This window comes from Cryptotermes secundus, unplaced genomic scaffold (genome assembly GCF_002891405.2).
Source record: "Cryptotermes secundus unplaced genomic scaffold, Csec_1.0 scaffold298, whole genome shotgun sequence".
NCBI classification, from domain to species: domain Eukaryota; kingdom Metazoa; phylum Arthropoda; class Insecta; order Blattodea; family Kalotermitidae; genus Cryptotermes; species Cryptotermes secundus.
In genome coordinates, this window is record NW_019741976.1 from 2,571,671 (window position 1) to 2,598,068 (window position 26,398).

General features: G+C 42.8%; 1 protein-coding gene across 4 annotated transcripts in view; it reads left to right on the forward strand.

Moving 5' to 3' along the window:
- LOC111872862 overlaps window positions 1-26,398 on the forward strand; it is a 73,684-nt gene that overhangs the window by 38,655 nt on the left and 8,631 nt on the right. For all 4 annotated transcript variants that reach the window (XM_023867089.2, XM_023867088.2, XM_023867090.2 and 1 more), the window contains exons 2-3: window positions 14,811-14,943; window positions 15,979-16,077. In XM_023867089.2, the coding sequence (XP_023722857.1) occupies window positions 14,811-14,943; window positions 15,979-16,077 (232 nt within the window). The remainder of the gene's footprint in view (window positions 1-14,810; window positions 14,944-15,978; window positions 16,078-26,398) is intronic.

Genomic DNA, 26,398 nt, shown 5'->3' on the forward strand with positions numbered 1-26,398 from the left:
TTCAGACATTTAATAGTACTGCAGTTAACTTTAAACGGATATTTCACAGTAGAGCACGGAGCTAGAGATAACAGTTTTCACGTATCGTCTTGTACATGCTGTTGAATTGTATGGACTAAGTTACTTTGAAGTGTCAGATCTGAAGAGAACTAGGCACGATGCCAGAACAAGCCAAGCGAGAATCCCAGCACGTGTGTGCAGTTGCAGCACGCCGTTCTGCATATCGCGAGCTTACCGAAACGACTACTAGACCCTCAAGCGTGAAGGACAAGATCAAACTCTAGCGTGCAGTCGCTGGCGCTGGCCAGTCAACTCATCGCGTTGCCTCGGGGGTTTCCCCTGGTCTCTCTCCATTTACCCGTAATAGCAGTATGACCAACATAAACATAATAACCACTGAACCACGGGGTTGAGACGGTTTCACTCTTGTTTCGTATATTGGAGATATAAGGTTCAATTCTTTTCCAGAAGTTCTATTATGCTGATTAGTTGCTCATAAAGAATACTGTCTTCTGGGATGTGTAACTGTGCAGTGTGGCAGAAGGTCAACGAAATTTCGGAAGAACTTACAGCCTGAATCTTTAAGGTTGAAGAATAATCCAAGCCAACAGCCACTAAATGAGACTGAGGCAATAATTTCCTCCGAAGCGTCGACGAATTTATAGCAGAATGCATAGCGTCACATGCCGGAAAATAATTATCTTATAGTCGCCGCTTTGAGACCCTCAAACATAAATGCAGTTCATATATCGATATAAAATCAAATTAATCGAAATTACCTTTGTGCCTTCGATACAAATTTTGTGATTACGTTACTTGTTGCACTTGAAGTTCTCACAGCTGTGGAAGTGAAGAGTTTTTTCTCTGGGATATAGCGCCGTGCAGTCCAGTGAACCAACCTACGTTTCGGAGGAACATAACATCTCCACTTTCAGGCCAAAAAGAAAGCAAGAAACCAGCATTTCATAGAGACATTGCCTGCTTCATGCTGGTTTCTTGCTTGGCTTTTTGTGCCACTCTGAATATTGCGGCGATATTTTCCTCCGAAACGTCGGTTGTCTCACCTGTCTAGAAAGAAAATCATTTCGATTATGTGATTTAATTATGACTGCCCCAGCTCTGAGCATACCATCTGTCCGATTGGCGTGTTTAAAAATCGTTCAACAGAAACTTTACTTTTAAGTAGATTAAAAAATCAAGATTGCTTTTGGCACAAATGTTAACTTATATATGATTTGAGGCCCATCCAGACCGTAAAGTTTCATATTGTGGTCAACTATGAAGATGACAGCAGTACGTTCCTCCGAAACATTGGTACCCATCTATCAGAATACACGATGGCATAAGCCAGAAGACGGTAATGAAAATATTGGTTTCTTTACCAACAGTTCTTAAAGCAAATTTTGTCAGTAGAAAGTAAAATATTATTTTCTTATGGAAACAGACAGTTTTGGTAGGGGAGGGTACCTGAGCTCATAAATCCATAACCCCCGGCTCTAAGTAAAATCATATATCATATTTTTATGTTAGACTTATTGTTATGGTGACCGTATTAAGAGCGTAAACATTTTATGAATACAGTTCAAGCTGAAAATATTGAGCCTTTTAAACGTAATATCTTCAAGTCAACAGGAGACAAACTGTATAAATGAGGGTACCGTATGAGGGGAAAATAAATCGTCATGTCTAAAATAATAATAATAATAATTGTAATATAAGATTTGAAGTGTTCACTGCTGTGACGATAAAGAATGCCATCTTCTAGGATGTGGCGCCGTGCAAATCTTGTGTGAACCGACGTGTCGGAGGAACGTATCGCCTCCATCTTCAGGGTAGAAAAATCCGCGAGCAAGGAACCAGCTTGAGGAGGTGGCTGCAGACTGAGTCACCAGTCGAAAAAACACCCAGTTATATGTGTTTTTCGACTGGTGACTCAGTCTGCAGCCACCTGCTCAAGCTGGTTCCTGGTTTGCGGATTTCTCTACATTGAAAATGGAGGGGATGCGTTCTTCCGAAACGTCGGTTCACACAAGATCTACACAGCGCCACATCCCAGAAGACGGAATTCTTCGTTAATGGTAATGTTTTCATATTAAGAAATCTTTATATCCTGAATCAGATATCGAGAACAAATTTTCATTTTGGCAATTCAGCTAAGTAGCGCACCTGAGCTAAACATAGTACACTGCAACATAGGGAACAATTTTTATTATTCTTGGTTACGAGTATTACCTACCTACATCTAGTACCTGCAGATTCTATCAGTCAAGCAAATGTCACCTCTGTGACCTCCAGGACAGATTTCATCACCACGATTACTGTGAACATGTATTTATTGTCCCCATGGTTATAACTCTTTCATATTGGAGAAAATTAAAAAAAAAAATAAAGTTATCCCTCTTCTTAACTGATTAAACGTTACGCCATGAAAACTTGTGGGGGAGCTGATGTACAGATCAACGCATTCTTGACCTTCACTCCCCGACCGCTCTACTTCCGGGTAAAGAGCCCCTGTGCCCATTGGATTGGAGGCTTTGTGGGTACCCTATCAGGTCTGAACGACGAGGAGAGAAGAAGAATCTTGCCGTACCTGGACTCGAATCCCTACACCTCGGCTGTTCAGTTCTTTCGACAGCGTTACTTGACTTGAACAGGAAATTATGCATAAAATGGAGAAATTAATAACTTTCCCGAGATTGTGTCTCCAAGAGTCACATTTTTGTACTTAGGGACGGACGTTTGGATGGCGTAAACATGGATACCTTATTATAATATTTTTTCTCCTCCTGTAGGAAATAAGTTATAATTCAGCAGCCCGACACATCACATGTGATCGCCAGCGGTCTGTTCTTGCACATGCAGGATAGCTGTAGGAATACAGGGAAGCCGGCCCTCACAGTTGTTTGTTCCAGCAGGTGAAAGCAACGAGTGTGCGCGGTGAGAAAGCAGAAGGTGGGGCGGATCGCGTCTTACACCGAGCCACTTGTGAATTGTTTTTCCAGATTTCGCGAATGTAAAAGCCATCGCTTGCTTACAAGAGCAGAAATTGTTGCTGCGCAGTAGCACGCCATTTTTGCCAATTCATTCTTTGAAACTCTTGCGTATTTTATTGCATTTAACTTTAATTTATTGTAGGTGGAGATCTGTGTTTTCAAATCTAATCACACCATGTATCTGAAAGTTATTTTTCCTTGCATTTCGTCAAATAATAATAGCATCCCATGTCTGAGTGCCGATCCCAGTGGCCGCGCAGTCTGAGGCATGAACTGTCTTCGCCCGCTCGCACACAGATCGTTGGTTCGAATTCCACTCGGAGTATGGACGTCTGTATGTAGGTAGCGACCTTGCGACGGGTTGATACCCCGTCTATGGAGTCCTACCGACTGCGTGTAGGATTAAAAAAATTAAAAAGCGGACAAGGTCCGAAGGGCTGTAGAGTCATAGAGAGAAAAAAGAACATGCCAGAAGAGCCGAATCTTTTAAAGATCTGTGTTTTTTATGTGAGGCACATGCTACAAGCCGGAAGGTCATGGGTTCGATTCCCGATGAGGCTATTGGGTTTTCCAATTAACCTAATCCATCCAGCCGCACTATGACCCTGGAGTCGACTCAGCCTCTAACAGAAAAGAGTAACAGGAATCTTCCTGGGGAGTGAAGGGCGCCCGGCGCGTAGGCTGACCAGCGTTCGAGCGAGCGAAACAGTTCATGCCTTAGACCTCGCGGCCACTGTGATCAGCTGTTTAGGGAAATAGCCACTTTATTGTGAAACTCATGCAAAACCATTACTACACCTGGAAAAAATGAAGGGTTTTTAATGGTAAATTGCGTGGTACAGTGATGGAGCGTTAGGGCTGTTTTTAACTGTCTAAACGAGCGCAAGTCTGTCATTCATACAATTAAATACAGCGACCTAAGACAAAGGCGCACGTACTGTTAACCTATGGAGTAGATTTACGAGTTTTTACGGTTACTGGTATTGTCGTTTTATTGGAACAAGTCATCACCCTTCATGCTTCATTCGGCAGCAGCCATTAGCCAGTCCCTGCTCGTTATGCGATTCGCTATGCAGCATTGCCGGGCGCTTAACGCTCTTCCACGATTTGTTTTCTTACACTAAATTAGTCACGTAATAGGAGACCAGCAATCCTCAGATATTTGTATGACGTGTTTACAGGCATGCATAGGAGAAAACGAATTACGTCATCTTGTCGTCTGTTCCAGTGACTTGCAGGTATAATTTCATTGCAAAACAGATGACAACATCGCACAGTGACGCAAGTACAGCTGTTTTTATTCACATGTGGGTAGACAGCGAGTATGACGGAATTATAAATTATTTCGTTAAGTGTCGTTGTTGTCTCTTCATGCTGGCTCATTAACCGACTGAAAAGGGCTTACCAATGGGGCTGGACCGATCAGTAGCTTTCGGTATCTGTACGCAGTAACATATCATTGAAAACAAATCGCTGTTCCGAACCAATACCGGGAGGTTCCTTGAGAAGTGTTCGCTGCTTCGTTGTAATTTGAAAGGGATGGATCCCATATTTCATTTCTTAATAAGGCGATTTGTATACGGTAAAAAGGAAGGTAAAGTTATCCCTGTAACAGACCGTGGATGTCCATAGAGTTGTGAGACATCGAGGCTCCCACATTTTCGAGACAATCGGCTCACAGGTGGCGGTGAGGTTGTCAGCTTTACGCGCCGTCTGCTCTTTACCCCCATGATGAAGGATTAGGTCAACTGAAAAAAATCCAATGACCTCATCGGAATTTGAACCCGCGACCTTCCGGCTTGTAGCGTAGCACCTCAACCACTACGCTACCGCGTGCCCCCGTCTAGCACAGTAACAGGAAGTAAACTGTAATCGATTTCTCATCGTTGTCTCAGATTTCGGACGTCCATATTCAGTCTCCAAAGACCGATTTCCCACTCACTCATAAATAATCAAACGAAACACTCGCCAAATTAGGCCATGTACGCCGTCCTGACTTGCATATTTCGAATTTTTTTCTTAATTCGCGGGGAGAAGAGAGACTGAGTTCACTTCATCCACCGGCCATTGGTTGGCCTATGGCATCAGGCGGCAGGGGAAACCGACGGATCCGCAGAAAACCTGGGCCGGTGCCACTTTGTCCACTAAAAATCCCACATAACCTGGAATCGAAATCTGGCCACTGTGGTGGGGAGCCGGCAGACTTCAGTCGTCTGCAGACAAGAATACACCGGTGCTAGTCTTCAGTCCGTCCGTCTCTTCCAGCTTGCGAGAGCAGTGAGACCAAAATGAAGGTGGGGGGACCGTAAAATTGGAAAATGAGATCAAGGATTTTCTTCTCTTGAGACTTAACGGAGTATTTTTTAGATGACACCATTTCGTAAGTTTAGTTCGTGGAAGAAAAAAAGAATTGATCAGTTCATCTTTCATTAGAGCATACCAGACATTGACCTAGAGTGACTTGGGAGGGGATAGCCGGAAAGTTTGCATTCAACACACAGCTGCACACGACGTAGCAGGAGGAACTATATGGCACATCAGCGCATAGACGAGGGCGTAGCCCAAAAATTGAACTTACCGACGGAAGCAGTCTCGTCAACAATTTTAGAGGCAACTCAAGATGACCACTGTTGGTCGAAACATGTAGTGTGCATATATCAGTGACGTAGAAGACATTTTAACGTTTAAAACTGTGAAATGTTTTAAAAAGCAAGTTGCATGTGAGACGGTTAAACTGACAGGAACGCACGTGCCTTTAAAACTGTTCTTACTGATTGCCCTAAGGTATTGTTATTGATAGACGAGCAATTTTTAAACTAATTTTAATTTCTGTATTAATATTCGATACAATACTTTATTTTTTCAATGTTGATTTTTATTGAAGTCACATAGGGCTAGAAGACTAGCCTGCCCCGTTTCAGGGTCCGTGAGGGGGATATAACTTTGAGTAATGTGGAAAACATGCAGTTGATTCAGTTGATACATGGCAATAGTCAAACAATAATTCATATTCAGAATTCCGGCCTTGTTGTTCACCTTGCACATGAACTAACTTCACGGAGCCCAGCCCTTCTTGAGAAGCCGCCAATCGTGCACCTACTCAATAACTTCCTAACATTTTGTATAACCCGCAGGTTCATTATAGTGTTCACAAGAGCCCTCCATTGGTCCTTATGTTGAGCCAGGCCGATCCAATCCAATCCATCCCATCCTATCTCTCTAAGATTCGTTTTAGTATTGTCTCGTGTAGGGGTGTTGTGCGTGATTTATAAGACGGATTCTGGATTGGATGACTGGATTTATTGACACCTTATACACGTACACAGCACTCGGCACTACAGACAATTCAGCGCTATCTCTATCTGCACAATTCACTGTTCCACACGCACTAGGGTTCTCAGTCTTCACTAGCCGTATCCTGGCAACGGATTTATAAGAGTCTCACTGTCATTGAAATTACACGTGAAGTCGTCTTTTCACGGCCTAATTCCTTTCTTGCCATTATTCTGCAGCTGCCAATTCCGGAGACTCGACTCAACTGAATTCCAAAATCATATCCCGGCAGGCTGGCGTCTCGAAATTCGACTCTTCATTTCTACTGCTATTGCCAGCTTCGGAACTCTTCCTTGTAACCACTTTGCACGAACCATGCAGAAAACAAAGACTCTATTGTTACTGATCCGTTCTCTAGCAATAAATGTCCGATTGTTGGGCGCGTTGGTTCCCGTGGGAATGTGTTTACCGAGTCGTTACCCAGAAATGGTCTATACGTCACAGTATTACCACCCATTTACGTATTGGTTTTCGTAGTGGTCTATTTCCTTCCTCGACTGTGGATTAAGTAGTACAGTCTCGAAAATGAGAAAGTTGTCCTGGTAGAACAGCTCCCAAATTTCAGGAGGAACAGAAACAGTTTGTCAGTCATAATCAAACACTTTTTAAGTTATGTATTTTAACATTGGCTTGTATAATTGATCATTATGTTAGAATCATAAAGTTTAACGGGGGAAGTAATATAGAGGAATGTTTACTTTACAGGATAGCAACCTTGCAATGATGAGATTTCAATTTTTGAAGTGCTTTTACATGACTCTGGTAATACTTGTGCAAACAGTGTTGGTTTCTTCATATCTGAACATGTGGTGTTAGTACCCTGGAACAAAAACGATCTTCATAATCAACTAGCGGCACAAAGTAGGAAGCGTGAAGCGATGAAAGCTAGGCCTAATTTCTAAGTGCACGGAAGTAACTGCAAACCGGCGTTGCAGGAATACAATAAACAACGCGTGAAATAATACTATTTCTTAAAACAACTTTTCAATCTAAAACTCAAGAATTATCGCGGAATACGGAAAGGAAATTATTGAAGTAGCTGTTAACAAGCAAATGACTGTTATTTGACGCTCAGGTAGAGCGGGACAGGTAAAGTGTGGATAATAATGCTCAGTAACTTTCCGTTTTTATGTGCGTTTACAAACCTACAGGGGGCCTATGAAGGTCGTTTAGTCCACCGTCTGTCCATACTGTTTGAACAACCCCCGAATTTCGGACGGATTTTCGTGAAATTGTGTACTGACGGACTTCACGACAAATCGCTCATCCCAACAGATTCTTATTTAAATATGAGGTATATGAAGCCCTACAAGTGCTTATGAAAGTATCTTGCCAAATACAGTATTTGTTAAAAGGAAAACGTTTGGAACAGAAGTTTCAGGTAAAAGTGAGAGATATACTGTGCGCTCCATATGCTCTCTCCACATATCTTAAAATTTTCGAAATAAATGATATATGTATATATATAACCGCTAGGAAATTCAATTACACAAGAGAAGGTCATTTGCAAAATATGCTTCTGGCAGATCATTTCCGCTTTAAAAATGAAGTACGCGAATTTCCAGTGGTAGCTTGTCCTAAGGCGATCACAGTGGCCGCACGGTCTAAGACATGAACTGTCTTCTCCCGCTTGTGCGTTCGAATCCCACTCAATGCATGGATGTCTGTGTTTGCCTTTATTCTGTTTTTCTGCTGTCCTGTGTGTAAGTAACGGCCTTGCGACGGGTTGATTCAAGGAGTCCTACCGACTGTGTATAAAAAAAAATGTAAAGTAAAGCTCTTCCTGTAACAGGCCGTGAAGGCGCATAGGGTTGTGAGACGTTGAAGTTCCCACATTTTCTAGACAATGGGCTCAAAGATGGCGGCAAGGTTGTCAGCCTTACGCACCGGCCGCGCTTTACTGCCCAGGAAAATTATTTTAATTAATTCCTGGTACTCATTTCTGTTAGAGGCTGAGTCGACCCCAGAGCCATAGTGCGGCTGGAAGGATTAGGTCAATTGAAAAAAATCCCCAATGACCTAATCGGGACTTGAACCCGCGACTTTCCGGCTTGTAGCATAGTGACTGACTGTGTATAGGATTAAGAAACTGAAAGAGCTGTCAAGGACCAATAAAGGGCTGTAGAGCCATAGATAGATAGCTTATCCTAAAGTTAATTAATGTTCTACATACATAATCTTTAGTTCTGAAGTCCTTAGGCCAACACTCTCTTAGATGAGGTAGACCAGTCGCTAAGTGGACCGGACTACGTGGTGTTCGGTTCTCGGAAAAATCATCTCTCTTTTGTCTTTACTCTGTATCCCACGCGGGTTCCTATCTGATAGGAATGAATGAATGAATGTATAAGGGGTGGGTCTTCTCGGTCATTGTACCGCAACCTACAGTGGTCTGTTGTGCTCTATCTGATAGGAACTGAGTGTCCGAGTGGATAGGGTGTCCGGAGAATGAAACTGATCACTCACATTCAGCTAGTGCCGGGGTTGAGAATATATGGATTCTTGCCTCCACATCACCACACTTCATTATAGCGCTGTACCTTAACAAAGCTTTTAATCACAGTTGAGGGATATTTCTTTGAAACAAGCACACTCTGCAAGGCCCACGCTGCAGTTAGTGAGAACCCGATAACTTTCGTTGGATTCAGATAAGAACGTGACTGCGCTTAGCCCGTGATGATACATACGTAAGCAAGTCTCTCCTGTTCAGGTTTAAAATCAATAACATCTTCTTGCAATATGAATTTCAGAAATTAATTCTTATCACGTAGCTTTCACCGAATCTTCGTGTGAGCAAGATTTGAGGACGTCACATCTGCTTCCTTTTTAAAGGACTCGCTCTTCCAGCATTTCTCTATCGGCCTTCTAAATCACTTACAAGAATCATACATACATGTAAACTACTCGTATATTGCAGTTGGTTATTTCGAATTGAGTTGCAAGAAACTGCTTCAGTCATAACACTTCGTATTTAGGTATCGATGCAGCGGTTACCGGGAGCCCTTTCCCTGGGGATAATGCAGCCAAATCATTAAGCTCACCATTCACGTCCAACTAGTGCCGAGTTCAAGGATACGTGGATATATACATCCACTCCCCCATACATGTTCATGGCGTAATGCTTAATTAGTTAAGCACAGGGACATCTTTCCCTTTTCTTACTTAAGGACCCTCAGTAGGTTGGACTACGTACCATCAAGTGACAGAATGTAAGTGAATAATGAATTCAGAAGCATTTTGAAGCAAACTCTGCGTAGTATCCAAAGTCTGCCTGGAGGATGGAGGATAATCATGAAAACCTTACTCAGAATTACTGGGCTTTTGGACGTTGTCCATCGTCTTGATTGTGTTGGCTAGGTTTGTAGCATGAATTTATACCTCTCTTTGTATCCTAGTCCCACGAATGTGCCTGCTTTACCACAATTTTTTATATATTTTTCTTAGGTAATTAAATATTTATCGTGCATCTGATAAGGGTTGTCCAGTGATTGAGGTTAGCTCTTTCTAAGTGACCCAACTGAGTAGTTGTCTCCCCCCCTTATCTGAGGACGAAACAGATCCAGTTTCCGAAATGTTGTGTTTTCTATTTTCCAAAATACCGGTACAAAACACCCAGTAATTCTGAATGTTATACCCCATCGTCTGAACACTTTGGGATCTACATGAAAACCTTAATCATGTTAGCTGGTCTCCGGGACGAGATTTAAACACGGGATCTCCCGGATACGAAGCTGTAGTCCCACCCATTCGACTGTAACTTACGGCTAACTCCTTTCTGAATCACTAACTGTTGCTCATCTGGTCAAGGGATTTACCGTCTCTTACGGAACCCAAGGCCCTTTGGCGTGTTCAGAAGTGACTGGAACGGGTACCCATATTGTGAGACGAAGGAAAGCAGTCCACACCCTCCAACTCTATATTTAGGATCCATTTTGTTATTATTCATCCATCTACGTCAAGGTCTTTCAAGTGGTATCTTCCTTTCAGTTTACTCGACCCGAATTTCTGCAGGCATTTCAGTTCACTCTCGTGCCTGTTATGTGCTTCGCATACAGCACCCTCTTTGTCAAATGGGACGCAAGTGACGTAAAGGAATCCTCAGCAGAAATCACAATACCTGCTTTGTTATTGCATGGATTTCTAATCCTACAGAGAAGTTAATGTTTTGTTTTTTTCCATTTGGCGCTACAGCCCTCATTTGGGCCTTGGCTTACCTCCATGAAACTCTCCGTTTCACTTCGGTTTACTAGATCTCAGACTTACGGTAGGTCTCCTTGGGTGGGTGATCAGCTCGTCTCAAGACCTCTACCTATACATAAACACCTAACATCCATGCCCTGAGTGGGATTCGAACCAAATATCCCGGCTTCCGAGCGAGCGAAGACAGTACATGCCTTAGACCGCTCGGCTACCGTGACCGGCAAGTTAATATTTTTACTGGTAATTATTTCACTATCGTGAAATATTGATTATGTAACTATTAATTTTATCTACGTTAAATTGATCGTATATAAGCTCAAGCTTTTCGTGAACGCGCCATGTTTCTATTTGTCCACTTTGAAACAATGCTTAATATAGGCTTATAACGTGTATGGTCTATCTTCGTGCCACATTTCGCATTCCTACCTCCAACGTTTCATCAATCACCATCATCAAACCGAAAACTACATAAACTTTCGTAAGGGCGTCATATTGATACTTCATGTTTTACAAAACACAATTACTTTTAAAAAATGCAAATTTATTTTCGAAAAATGTTAACACTGCATCGTTTCAGGAACCTAAATTGAGTGATATTAAATTATTATCACCTTACAAATTCGAGAATCATCTTCATTGTTATTGACAGCTGTAAAAAGTCAGAATGTGTGACGTTGGGATGGGTCAGCATGACGCTCATACCATGTTTGGAAAAAATCGGTCAAATGCTTCAACATTTGAAACAGAAGACATTCAGACACGGCGAAAATACACACACATAGACAGTATTGTGACGTCACAACTTTACTGTCTTCCGTCTTCCTTTTCTTCTTCTTTTCGTATTACGCACACTAGCCTGTTTCCCATCAGAATTAATCTGGATCTGTGGATCTTACTGACACTCGACAGGACTCCTTGGACAGATGATCAGCCCTGTAGGAAGGCCTCTACCTACCTGTACAGGACAACACAAATACAGGAGAAACGCGGACCGACATCCATGCCTCGAATGAGATTCCAACCTACGATCCCAATGTTTGAAAGGGCGAAGACAGTTCATGCTTTAGGACTCACGATCATTGTGATTGGCACTGTCTCCCTTAAGAAAAGAAGCACTTTTATTGTACCTGGAGCCTCATGATGGTGTTCACGAGAACCATCAACGGTAACCCTTCTTGGGTCAGTTTAATCCAGTCCATGCTCTCACAGGTAGGACTTTTCCGTCCTCGCCACGTCATTGCTGCTTGAACACGACAGAGGTTTCTGTATCCGTGTGCTCAGAGAAGGATACTGCCAACCGGGTCTGCATTTCTGCTGGCAGGAATGTTGCCCACGTGGTGGAGGCAAGTTACGGTTAGGCTTTCTTACGTAATTCCCAGCTGTGGCTGATAGTGTCCGAGACGCGAAGGACATTGGCCACGGGCAAGGTCAGCTGCAAAACGAACTGTGCTGTACAGAGCGAACATTTTCAGGAAGCAATCATCCTCTTTCGAACTCGAATCTCACTTGAACTTCTTTACTGGTTTCTTAACTGACTCATTGGAGTGAGTCCTTCTTGGGAAGCCGCCAGTCGCTCAGCTACTCAAGAAAATTGCAATACACGTATTTTATGGAACCAGAAGGTTCATTGCCGTGTTCACAAGAGCCCTCCACTGGTCCCTGTTCTGAGGTAGATCAATCCAGTCCATGGCATCCCATCCTATCCCTCTAAGATCCATTTTAATGTTATCCTGCCACCTGTTTCTGTGTTTTCCTAGCTGTCTCTTTCCTTTTTCAACAATATGCATTCTCTTCTCCTCCATGAGTGAAGTTGTTTCTGATAAACCTTTCCTAGAGGTAGAAGATAAAGTTATCCCTGGGCTTAACTAATTACCAGGAGGAATAGCTCCGACATTTTTAACCCTGACGCTAGATGGTTGTGAGTGGTTAGCTTCAATCACCGGCCGCTCCCCCCCCCCCCCCCCGCCGCCGGGGTGCTGGTGCGAGGGTGGGGGGTGTGGGAGGACCACAGTGGNCCCCCCCCCCGGATCGATTTAGTAGGAGGCTGGGTGGACTTCAAAACTGGATGCCGTGGAGTTGAGAAAAATCTCTTGTCCCTGCCGGGAATCGAACCCAGGTTTCTTTACCGTCCATCTCGTCGTTACACCGACAGGGCCATCCCTGCCCATCCTTCATACAGGCGAACGCTGTAAATGAGAACATAAAATCTGTCTTGCGCGTCCACTAAATCTTGTCTCAGGCGGAATCTTGGTTAAACGGAATATGTTTTTACCGAGCAGTCCGCCAGTCACAAAGAAATAAGATTGAAAACCAAGGCAGAATTTATTAGACTAAACTGAAAAATGTTTAATGCGTTTATTGAAAAGAAATTGCAATAGTAAAACCGAAAATAATTGATTCGAATAGGTCCGACTCTTGTTTTAGGTTAGTATAAAACTGTCTGTTCCGTGCCTTGCATCCGGAAAGCCGTGTGCTATGAAATATTCCTTTCACAAAGAGAAATAACGAAACCCAGCCCTACAGAAAAACGTGCAGAATGATTTATCTGACTGTGAAAAGTGTGAAGGAAGAAAGAAACGAAGACAATAGGAACACAAAGAACGTGGAAAGGTGCACTGCTTAGCAACAGTGTGCTGAATATATGTGCTATGGTTCTCTGGCTTCTGATTGGCTCGTAATTGGAGTATTTATCGCACACTCCTTTACATAGAACTAAGGAACTGTACAAATCAGAAAATGACAAAAACCATAAAGTGTCTTTGGACTACATTACCCTGCATTACCCATACTACATTTTTCACCCTTGTCAATAATTAGAATGATGAAGTCAGTAAGAATGAGATGAGCAGAGAATATAGCAGGCATGTAAAAGAATAGGAATGCATGTGGGATTTTTGTACGAAATCCAAAAGGAAATATACTACGAGGAAAACCCAGAACTACAAGGGAGGATAATATTAAAATTGCTCTTAGAGAAAGACGCTAGAGGTATGGACTATATTCATCTGCCTTTTTTTTATTTAAAAAGTAAATGCATGCACAAAAATGACGTAGGCAATGCCCACCCGGCCCTCTGTAGCACATTCATACAAACATTTTATTCTATAATAGCTTCGTAAGCTTCTACAGTTCCTTTGAACGAACTTAATTGTTTGGTTCCCGTTCAGTTTTGTTGTCCTCTTGCCCGTGAAGTTCGATGGCTTTCAGCAGGTGTCTGACCATTGCTTTATCGTCCCCGGAGTTTATCACTAAGTTCATTATCGTCACCAACGCGTTCTTGACTTCGTCCTCGGTCTGACTGGACTCCAATTCATCTAAACATTTCTTTAACACTGTCTGGTCTTTTGAACTGTTCCTTTCCTCTACATTGCTCGGACTTGGTTCAGATATTTGAGTCCTGCTGTTATTCGTGGTAAACATCCATTGTTTTCTTCCCGGGTTCCATCAGATCGGTTGGTTCGATGCCTTATTATATTCATTTGTTTCAGGATTTTGACCAGTGGCGGGCTCTTGTGAACATCGTAATGAACCTTTGAGTAACTGTGATGCGTTGCGAATTTCTTGAATCGGTGAACAAATTTTGGTTTCTAAAGAAGGACTCGGCTGCGTGCAGTCAGTTCGTTAGTTTATTGTTTTAGTTAAAGTAATTTAGGATAATCGACCTAATAAAATCATGTTAATAAATTTTCTAGGCGATAAAGTAGCAATTAAAAGAATGATTAACAGAGTGTTAAAAAGTACGAGTATTAAATGATATAACATTCTGATTAGGTATTTTAGCTTGAAAATTAATTTAGTTCACGTTCTTAGTTTAAAAAGCTTCTTTTTTTTTCTTCCACTTGCATCAAACCAAGTTTATCTCGTTACTTTTAATTCACACCACAACTCCTAGTGCGCAATTACGAGATGCATCGTAATGATTCACTTAACCTTTAAGTACAGATACAATTCTTTGGATGTGTATTTTATTTATTACACCTTCATTTAGCTGGAATTTCAAATATTTGAGTTCCTAATTATTACCTCTACCCTGTGAATGTTTTTAGGGACCGTTACACTTTAATAAGCGAGAACGGAATTGCCAGAATAACATTTATAATTTCCGAAACTTTCATTCAATTAAATTGATAAAAATAAATAAATCACTCGTCTCTTCATGGAATTTTTCACACCGTTGATAAAGGCTCAGTCTTTCGGATCTGCTAAGGCTTAACCTAACCACTGTATAATTGTACCTTTCGAAACAGCTACTGCCAACCTCATATGATTCCTTTGTCTTTGTTACAGGTTCTAATTTCCTTGGTCACATTGTTTAGCGTCGTCTTTTCTCAGGGAGATTATGACCACTACTTCGGGGACCGTCACCACAACAGTGGACCGTCTATCCCAAGCATTCCTGAAGGAGTTAATCAAAACACAGGTAGGCCCTTGTACCGCAACCATCAATGACCTATTGTGCATCTTTTATTGGTCTTTCATCCCGGGAAAGAGCTCACTTCTCTTCAATGTGTGACACGAACAGCAGATGAAGTTGTTCCTGTGCTTAACTAATTAAGCACTACTCCATGAAGACGTATGGGGGAGTAGATATATAGATCCACATTTTCTTGGCCTCGGCACTAGCTAAAGGTTAGTGGTCAGCTTCATGTATCGGCCGCTTTACCCCCGGTACCCATGTGACAGGAGGTTGGGTAGTCCCCAGAGCCGGTCTGGACGACGTGGAGCAGAGAAAATTCTTGAACCCACCGGGACTCGAACTCTGACCCGTCGGTCATGCAGCCCGTATCGAGTCGCTATACCGACTACCGACTGTGTCTGCTTTTACCGGTTCTCACGGTCTCTTCGTTTGCAGATTTCTTATATTTTTTCTTCTACCCTGAAGATGGAGGCGATACGTTCCTCCGAAACGTCGGTTAACACCACATCTACACGGTGCCAAATCCCAGAAGACTGCTTTCTTCAGAGTCTTTACTCGTTCGAGACCTTTGTTGAACTTGTTAACTCTCGAGAGTTCGTTGCTATGGTAACCTGAATTAGCGCAATGATAATGGAAAGTTAAGTACAAAACTTGAGAGAAAGAGTGAGAACTATAAGAAGCCAGCGTAACAATAGACGTATTGAAACTGTAAGTTACACACTGAACTCCAGAAAATCTGGAACAGTCCAAAAGGAAAATACAAATGTTGATGAATTATGTCTGTCCGTTAACCTGTGGCTGTATTCAGGTCTAGAAACAGGTAAACTGAAAAGCAGAAGCATCAAAGCCCGGTTCATAGCAATGCCAAAACATGTAGCCTCGCATCTTCAATGCACGAGGCGTTAATTAATATGCCAGGTTGTGAATGAAGCATTCAGACAACTGGAAGTTTGTTCAGAGCAGACGACAAAATGTTGGCTTCATTAGTAGGTTCCTTGGAGTGACAGTACTAATTAACCGTCTCTCATTCATTTCTAGGTCCCGTCCTCTTCCCAACTTCACCGGGAGGCGATGAAACAAGCGGAGTCATCGTTGGAGCTTCCGGTTACGGGTTTGTTCCTCCGAGAAATTCAATTGGTAAGCGCTGGTAATTACAGCACTAGCAACTGTTATGATAGCGCGAAGAATGGAAAAGGGGGGGGGGTCGTTTGCCAGCGAGCAAACATTAATGCAAGGGTTTGTAAACACACCCCACACACAATCAGAATAACACACCCTCATCATGCACTCTAATGAAACAAGCTGGTAAAATTTGGACATGGCTTTTGAGTCCAGTGTGTGTCATGGTTGGTTTGGGCGTGAGCGACAAAAATTAGATCTCCCCGTACATGGTGCCTCATGTTCATAGCGAGAGAAGGAATTTAAAATCTGCTCAAATCTAGGGGCGTTTACTCATTTATCAGTTGAAGTGAGTGAGAGGTACTTGTATAACTGATTCTGTAACGTTTGCATTTTGGGCCCAACAGGTTGTCACAGAAACCGTAGCCCCAACCCGACAAACATCGGAACATCTCATACACGATTGGCCCTGACTAAGATTTCTGGAAACGAAACCTATTGCAAAGGTAAAGCCGTCCCTGCGCTCAACTAATTAGGAACTACGGCATGAAGGCGTATGGAGGAGTGGATGTATAGATCCACACTTTCTTAACCTCGGCACTTGCTGGAGGCGAGCGGTCAGTTTCACGCCAGGGCCGCTTTACTCCTGGAGAAATAGCCCCCGATACTAATTGAATAGGGGACTGGGTTGGCTCCAGAGCCGGTCTGGACGACATCCAAAAGAGAAAATTCTTGATCTTACCGGGACTCGAACTGCGACCTTTCGGTCGCCCAATCCGTAACCAGTCGCTATACCGACTACGATACCCGGGCCCTTAGAAACCTATAATTGCTTTGTAAACAATTATTGATTGCTAAATACAGCACAAAAATAAAATCTTCCAGACGAAATAAGACACTTCACGTTTGGACTTCTAGTGCGCACACCATTGTTTTTCTGATATATCACTAATTAAGTTTTATTTAGGGAGATGGTCTCCATAACATACTGAAATTTAATTAAAATTGTCATAGTAGTTTTCTAGGTATTCGCCTTTATGTTTCTCCGGACCGATTTGAAGGGCCTTTACAGGTAGACTGTTCGTGTTAGTAGGCCAATAATCTATGACAAAACTCTGAAATATCCGCCCAACAATTCAGGTGCTAGCGGTGGGCACATATACACATCCATAGACAAACGGCATTTAATTACTTTTTATTGAAAGGGGTCTTGAAATTTGTAAACCGGTCAAAACTTCCAGACTTATTCACGATTACAACACTGTACTATACAACTAACAATACTGTATTGTATGTATATACGTCGTACTACATTTTCCAGAAAGCAAAAAGATAGCTCATATTTTCCAAGAAATACGGGGTTCCGTGACTAATAATAACGGCTTCTGGATTGGATGATTGGATTTATTGACACTTCTTTACAAATAAATCGCTTACAACAACTCCCAATTCATGGCTGTCTTAACACTCGCTCCATTCCTTGCTGCACTATAAGTGTCTTCTCTTCCTCTGTGACTGACTTGGTTCTGATTTACGAATCGGTCACCTCTTCAGCTTCCGCTGTCCGCAGGTTAGCACGCCACAGCTGAACCGTGAACTACTGAAGTGCCTTCTGAACTCTCTTACGAATGCATCAATCCCGAACGAACTCTCAAATCAATTACGTGTCCCCGTTTTATGAATCAAGGTGAACCGAATCCTGATTATCTCCTCGAATATTTCGTGTATATTCCGTGTCTGTCCATTGCTACGAAGCGTGTGTCAATTCTGCAGCAACGCTTTGATTTCTACAAGCGTAACCATTACCGCGGGTACGCGCTTTAGTGAGCCATTGTCTAGCAATGGGCTATTCCTGGTTTCAGGCTTCATGTCACAATATTTTTAAATTATGTATATTTTAATATTGTATCAGTTATTAGAGCTGTAGAGTAGCTGGTTGAGGCACTATGCTACAAGCCGGATGGTAGCGAGTTCGACTTCCGGTGAGATCATTGCATTTTTCAATTGGCCTAAACCTTTCAACCGCACTATGACCCTAGGTTCGACTCAGCCTCTAACAGAAATGAGTACCAGGAAGACTCCTGGGGGTAACGGGAGCCGGGGAGGAAGGCTGATAACCTCACAGTCATCTGTGAGCCGATTGTCTGGAAAATGTGTGAGCCTCGACGTCTCACAACCCTATGGGCCTCCACGGCCTGTTAGAGGGATACCTTTGACTTTTTTTTTAGTTTGTTCTGTTAACAGAAATGCAACTCTAGTACAGCATTAATGAAAAGTTTTACAATGCAAGAAAGATTTCTCGAGGAATCCTATCTACCCGAATATGACGGCGTGCAGGTCAGCAAAATTTTACTGTCGTTTCGATGAAACGTACTACCTCCATCATCAGTGACAGAGAGTAAGCCAAGTAAGCAAACAGAAAGACGTAGAAACCAAAGCAAGCAAAGATGAAAGTTGTGTTCGCTCGTTTGACTATATCTGCTCTGAAGATGGAAGCAATAAGTTCCTCCGAAAATTTAGGGAACTTGTATGGATGTTCGTGGTGTCTTAACCTAGAAGATAGTTACCGCTGAGGGAACCTCCAAAATATTTATTTATTATTTTTGCCCCCTCACCCCCACCCAGCCAACCTACAATTTCCATCACCGACATGCGGCCAAGCGGCCCACAAATACTGACCTTTATCTCGCCAAAGAATCCACCGAAGGCAGTTCATAAAATTCCAGTACTTTCTCCATGAGAGGGGAGCACGGATCACAAATTTCGGGGGGCGGGGAAGAGATGCGTTGACAAAATTAGTTGAAAACATGAAAGGTAGGGAACTGCTCTGGAAATTTGGGGTAGTAGATAAGGAGTGTCTTTAGTTGATCTTCAGTGAATACACTCTTCAGGGGTTAGGATGAGGACTAGTTTAAAATTTAGTCTTGTGAATATGGTATTGAACATTTTCTTTCCAGAAATGTGGAGAATTTCTTCACCTGAGGAACTATTAAGTCCTCAAAATGGATTCTGCTCCATGGAGTTAATTATCTTTCCCCAGTTCTCAAAATACATTAGGGTGATTTTTGTCTTCCTCTTCTCTCCCACCTCGGAGCACAGGGCTGATTTCTCAGTTTCATCGATCATTGTACAGACCGTAGGGCTCCTTGGACGGGTGATCAGCTCGTCCCAAAGCCTCTACCTAAACACAGGACAACACAAACACAGAATAAACACGTACACATACCAAACATCCATGCCTTGTGTGGGATTCGAACCCATGATCCCGGCTTCCGAGCGAGCGAAGGCAGTGCCTGCCGTAGACCGTTCGGCTATCGTGAACGGCACATCACTTTGATTAGTTATTTGTAGTATACATACACGTGAGGTTTAATGTTTTTATGTGGTATAAAGTTTGCAGTCTCCTGAGGTGTGACGTCGTTACTGTCTTTTAGTTGGAGATGAGCATTTCGGAGGAAACTGCTCCCTCCGGCTTCAGGGTTGAAGATTATGCTTTTTGTCCTCTACCCTGGGGATGGATTCGGCAGTTTCCTCCGATACTTTAATATTCGTGTTGAGGTTAAAAGTTCATTTTCGTAACATGATTATTTTTACGGTGAGGAGTTGTTATCCCCACGCCCAACCCCAAAGCTGGAGGATGAGGTGGGCAGAGCATGTGGCACGAATGGGGGAGACGAGGAATGCGTATAGGATATTGGTGTGAAAGCCAGAAGGAAAGAGACCACTGGAAAGACCAAGGAATAGGTGGGTGGACAATATTAAAATGGATCTGAGAGAGATAGAATGGGATGGTATGGTTTGGATTGGTCTGGCTCAGGATAGGGATCAGTGGAGGGCTCTTTTGAACACGGTAATGAACCTTCGGGTTCCATAAAATTCTGGGAATTTCTTGAGTAGGTGCAGAATTGGCGGCTCCTCAAGAAGTTCTTAGCTCCATAAGTAAGTACGTAAGTACTTCTAGACTTCTAACCCGAAGATAGAGGCAGTAGGTTGCTACGAAGGATTGGTATTTGTTATAAGGTAGAATGATATGTACATTTATAGTATTCTAACCTAAAGTTGGAAGCAAAATGCCCTTCCGAAACATGGGCATTCATCTTAAGGGTAGAAGCCTAGTACATTCACAGTCTTTTATCCTGTAGACAGAGGTAACACGTTCTCCCGAAACACTCATATTCATTTTAAGATAAGAAGACCACATTTACTGTCACAGTCCTGTACTCTAAAGCTGGAGTCAACAGGTATTTTTCTACAAAACTGTTCGGCGTCACGTTCCAGAAGACCGTAATATTTAGTACAAGCACGTTTAGTTGCGCACAGCATATCAGTGGTTTGCCTATAACGAAAAGACGAACACGCAACCAATTCGTTGTGTGAAAGTGTGTTTTGTGTTGCGCCTGAAGTAACTGGCGCAGAGAGGAGGACAGACAGACAATTGTCTGCACTCTCCACGCAAAAGCACGGCCCGTGTATGTACAGAACACAACATCCAGGAGAATATCTTTTGTTTCGTCTTCTAGTTTGATATAACAATACATTGTATCCATCATTCATATGTTTCGCCTACTGCAGATCTTACACACTATGCTGCAAGTCAGAAGGTCGCGGATTCGATTCCCGATGAGGTAATTGCATTTTTCAATTGACGCCATCCATTCAGCCTCAATATGACCCTGGAGTTGCCTCGGCCTCTAACAAAAACGAGTACCAGGAATATTCCTGTCGGTTAAAGTTCGGCCGGTGCGTAAGGCTGTCAACCTCACCGCTGTTTTGAGTCGACTGTACAGAAAATGTGGGAGTCGCGACATCTCACAACCTTACAAGTCTCCACGGCGTGTTACAGGGATAGATTTACAGTTTTTATGAAGCAATGAACCAAAAACTATGGACTGATACCGGTTCTACACAAAAAGTCGCTCACGAGGGGGCCCAAGTGTAATCCAGTTTGAATGCTAGAGCTCTTTACAGTCATTCAAATTATTTATTAATATTTCGTATAAGGAAGAAAATTGTAAGACTCGCCAAGTCGTAACGCCCCTCGCCCGTATTCGGGAGGTACAAGGTTCGAATTTGTGCCCGGACACCAATTATACTGATTGAGGTTATTCGTGATTTATCTCAGTCCCTCCTGGAACTTTGGATGGGGGGTAGTATCTCTAATCAGGGACGACCGCTTCCTTCTGTATCCTTTCAGAATCTTTATTCACTTACACCCTTCGTGTCGATGGTACAGTCCGAGTTTCTGACACAAACTGCAAAAATTAAAACTTCCGGCTCAAAATTTCTTCTTCGTCTTCTTTTACATCAAAAATTAGGCGCCAAGGATGAGCCGGGATAGCGCAGTCGGTATAGCGACTGGCTACGGCCTTGACGGAGTTTCAGTACCGGTGGGGGGGCAAGAATTTTCATTTCTCCATGTCGTCCACACCGGCTCTGTGGCCCTCCCAACCTCCTATCCAATGGGTACAGGGGACCCTTTCACCGGGGCTAAAGCGGCAGGGGCTTGAAGCTGACCACTCACCTCCAGCTAATGCCGAGGTCAAGAAAATATGGATCTATATATCCACTCCCCCATACACCTTCCTGGCGTAGTGCTTAATTAGTTAAGAAAAGGGACAACTTTACTTTTTGTTAGGGACCAGGGCCTGTTGCAGCTCCTCAAGTTTCATCTTGTCCTCTTTTTGCGGGTCGTCCATGGTTTCTTATTCCCTGAAGTTGACGGTCCATGAATTTTCTGCGAATTCTATTCTATTAGGTTTTCCAGTTCTCTTTGTAATTATTAAGAGTGTCATTTAAACCTTCTACACGTAATTTATGCCTAAAATTTTGACAAACAAATAGGATTATCTGATTTCATTAACAGAGTCCTTTCTTGAGGAATTCATAGTCGCTTAGCCTGTAAAGAAACTTGCCAGATTTAATGGAACCCAAAAGTACAATGCCTTCTTTACAAAACCCCGCCACAGTTACTAACCCAGAGCCATTTGAATCCACAAATTCATACCTTATTCTTTCTGGGATCTGTCTGTGGCTAGTTGTTCCAGGTCTTACGGGTGATTATTATTATTTTTACAATCTCCCTGTTTTGCTATGATCTATGAAAAAAATTAAATAGGACTTACGTTGACTTGCAAATTTTGCTGCCCGAAAAAGTTAATTAAATTTTATTTTTTATCCAGTGAGTTGTTTTCATTGCATCACTAACTGCTGATGTACACGCTTGAACGAGTCTGTTGTATAGCCCCTAAGTACAACAGTTCACTTGCTGTCAGGTTAATGAGGGAGGTGAAAGTAAGACAAACTTTTTATTGAACACCACCCCAAGAAAAAGAAAAATGGAGTCGGGGACCAAGTCCGTGTATCTTCTTATTTAACAACTCAGATTATGTAACGTCAGACGGTAGGAAGGGGAAAGGATAAAGAAGGAAGCGCCCTTGAAGTAATTATGAGGTACTACCCGGCCATTTGCCTAGAAGGAAGGAGGGGAGGCAAGAAAGTCCTTCCTTAAAATGGTCGGTGATTTGACCGAGATTCAAACCGGACACCTTCAGATACAAGTCAGAAGCGTTATCAGTTGATTCAACTTAGTCGGTAACATGTTTCCAACTTCGGAACAAGATGAATGGCCTAGTTTCATGCTCCGACCGCTTGACACCCCTGAAGGAACCCCTTGAATTCATTAGTTAAGAACCGTATTCGAGCCAAGGGACGGTATTAAAGGCATGGGGTGTATTGAGTGGATTAATCTGGCTCAAGAGGCTCTTGTGAACACGGTAATAAACCTTCGGGTTCCATAAAATGCTGGGAAATTCTTCAGTAGCTGAGCGACTGACAGCTTCTGAAGAAGGACTCAGCGCCATGGAGCTAGTTAGTCTAACCCAAAACTGAAATTTACTGCTATATACTGTCTGAGATATTTTGGACAAACGACAAGTAGTAGAAGTGAATTCTTTTCTGTTCGAGCACACATATAGGCGTATGTAATTACGGAAAATTTGAAGCTCAGAGCGCGGGTTTCAGCCCTGTTAGGGCTTGAAAGTTTTGAACATTTTTGTGCCTGCTGATATCCCTACTCGTCTCCATTTTGATATTGGTGATTCTGGTATGGGCTGACCTGCAATTCATGCAAAGGCTGTTAATGCAAATCCCGAAGGAACAATTTAAAATAAAAGTTCCCTATCTAAAAGTGTAATAATGGCTGTAGTTTCAGTTCTTGCATGAGAGTATCTGGGGCATATATTGCAGCATCCAAACCTCTTGCTGGACAACGACCGCGGGATAAGCAAAAATACAACAGCCACACATATATGCACGGCAACATTTGCACAGCAATAATCGAACGGTGTTCTCTGTGCGGTCCTTACCCACATGCTATCAGCAAGGGAGTTGGAGAACTCAGTTACCGAGACAGTAAAACATGGTCATGAGTTCTGTGGGATTCGTAACCAAGAACAACTGTGCTGGCGAGGGCCAGCAGCAAATTAGCAGTGAGTTAGTTGTGAGACAGTCGAAAATGAGTAGGAAGTTGAGCACTGAAGCAGAAGACATTGCTGGAATTCTTCACCAGGCAACGACTGGTGAAGACACAGCAGACTGAGAAGACTAAGTACGTGCTGTAGTGAATTGCAGAATGTGTGAATTAGCGATACCTCTATAGCTAACTTGTACTTACGATCTGTTAAATGTTCAATAAACCCAATTACCAATCCAAACCCCTTCTGCAGTCACTCAATCACGTGACTATATATATATATATATATTGTAACGTTTTTTCGTTACTGAATACGCCGTTCGGATTGTTAATTGGTTTATTCAACAATCTACAAGAAACGGCTACAATTAATTATAACACAGTTGCGGGTTTCCACACTTTACACGTACTAATAACTAATTATTTCAACAGATTTTTTGTTAGTAATCTTAAGTTTAGACATAATACCGTAGCTGAAATAAAAGACATATGACAATTGTTAAATTTATTGCATGATTTGAGGTTCTCACAGCGGTGGTTATATGGAGTTCTGTCTTCTGGGATATAACGCAGTGTAGGCCGTTGAAAGTCAACGGACGGTACGGAGAAATATGTCGCTTCGAGTGACATCTGCTTCGCCCTGGTTTCTTGCTTGGCTTGTTCTTCGATCTTGATTATGTAGGCGACATGCTTCTCCGAACCATCAGTTGACTTTCAACGAATTACACTGCGTTACATCACAAAAGTTAGGACTCTGTGTTAAATTTAATGTTATATGTAGTACCGTCTACGTATATAGTGAAGTTAATACAGGAATTTGGGTGCACGCGATAGCATAGTTGGTTGAGGCAATATATTTCAAGCCGGAAGGTTGCGGGTTCGGGTCTTGATGAGGTGGATTTTTCAATTGACCTAATCCTTCCAGCCTCACTATGGCCCTGGAGTCGAATCAACCTGTAATAGAAATGAGTACCAGAAATCTTCCTGGGGATAAAGGGCAGCCGGCCCGTGAGGCTGACAAACTTCATCGCCATCTGTGAGCCGACTATCTAGAGAAAAGGTAGTAGTCTCGACACCTCACAGAACTAATGGACTTCACGGTCTGATACAAGGATAGCTCTGTACAGGCATTTAGTAACTTCTGTGCAATCCGGAAGTAACAAAAGAAAGGCAACATGAAATGTTCAGAGGGTGGGAGGGGAAGACAGGTGGAGTATCATGAACACGCTAAACGGATTTTGTTAAAAACCTCATATTTTCACGCTTCGAAGTCCTCTGGCAACGACTACTGCAGGGCGCAGGATTACTCTGGCCTAATATTGCGCTCGAACATGATGGTTTGCAGTGCTTAATTTGACTAATTTGCCGGCGGAAATAGTATGGGTGATTAGAGGGAGTGGTGGGGGGAGGAACGTCAACTCACTGTGCTGCACTTGATGGCAAGTGTGAGCGCTTCCCCAAGCCCTTTGGGACTTCCAACCCTAGGGATTATTGCTAATTCGTTGCGTGGTTGAGGGTGGGGTGGGAGTGTGTGTGGTGGTGGGGAGAAGGGGGGTTAAAACAAGCCCGTGACAGCACGCGCTCTGCTTGATGGTCACTCTTACTGACTGCAATGCACAAATACGCCAGTGACGGCCTTTCCTGCAACAATAAGTTAACCAACAACTATTAAAAGTAAGAAGAATCAATTTGTCTCTGTACTTAACAAATTCAGCACCACTCATGAAGGCGTATTGGGGAGCGGACGTCTAGTTCCAACTTTCTTGGCCTAGGCACTAAATGGATGTGAGTGGGCTGTCGTCCTTACCGCTTTGTCACCAAGAAAAGAATCCCGGGTACGGATTGGATAGGAGACTAGGTGAGCCTCAAAGCCGATATGGATGCTGTGAAGTAGAGAAAAAATTATTTCCCCTTCCGGAATTCGAACCACGGGCTCTTCTGTCCCTTACTTCGTAACTATTCTGACTGAGCTATTGGGGAATTCGAACAAGAGCTATTGTTTTGTTTGGTTTTGTCTGCAAAGCAAGGGGCCCGCTCGGAGGATGTTACAATTTAAGGTGGGTGCCGTATACACGCACATCTGCACAAGCACCACTGCGAAGCATGGCCGTTACACATTCACAGGATTTACAGATTTTGGAAGATTAAGAAAAAACGTGAGGTTAATTTGTGAGGGGAACAGATATTGTTTTTGTGCCCTGACACTAATAATCATCATGATTGATTATGATGATAATGATTTGTAAATCAATAGGACAAAAAAAGATAGAAATTGACATATGTGGAGCGTTGTCCCTTGTATTCTCACACCTAGACATTTTGCTAAACATTTGCCTGACACGCTGTCCTACAAAACTGCCTAACGAATCGACCTGATATGCCATCCTTAATCCTGTCTTCTGAAGGCCTATAAAATGTTACGTCCTGAATTTCTGTCGCTTGGATCTATGTATTTTAACGGACAGAGTTCGAAGTAGTTATGGTTAGGAGCCGACACGCCTCAGTCAGCACAGCGACTCGGCTACGGGCTGGACGACCGATGAATCGGGCTTCATTCCCTACAGGATTAAGATATTTTTCTCTGCTCCATAAGGCTCAGATCTGCTCTGACGCCTGTACAGTGTGTTTCGGTGGCTGTTTCCAGACGAGTGAAGCTGACCTCTCATCTCCATCTGTTTCCGAGGATATTAATGATGGAGCTATACCTCCACTCCCACATATATGTTCATGATTTAGCAAGGAGCGCATTATCACTGCCTCGGTAAATACACGTACATTGTGGATTTGTTCTCTGACCTGGCTCCTGTCTGATTGCAGAGTAAAGAAATAAGTTCTATGTAAGTTTTGGAAAATCGGTAATTCCGTTCC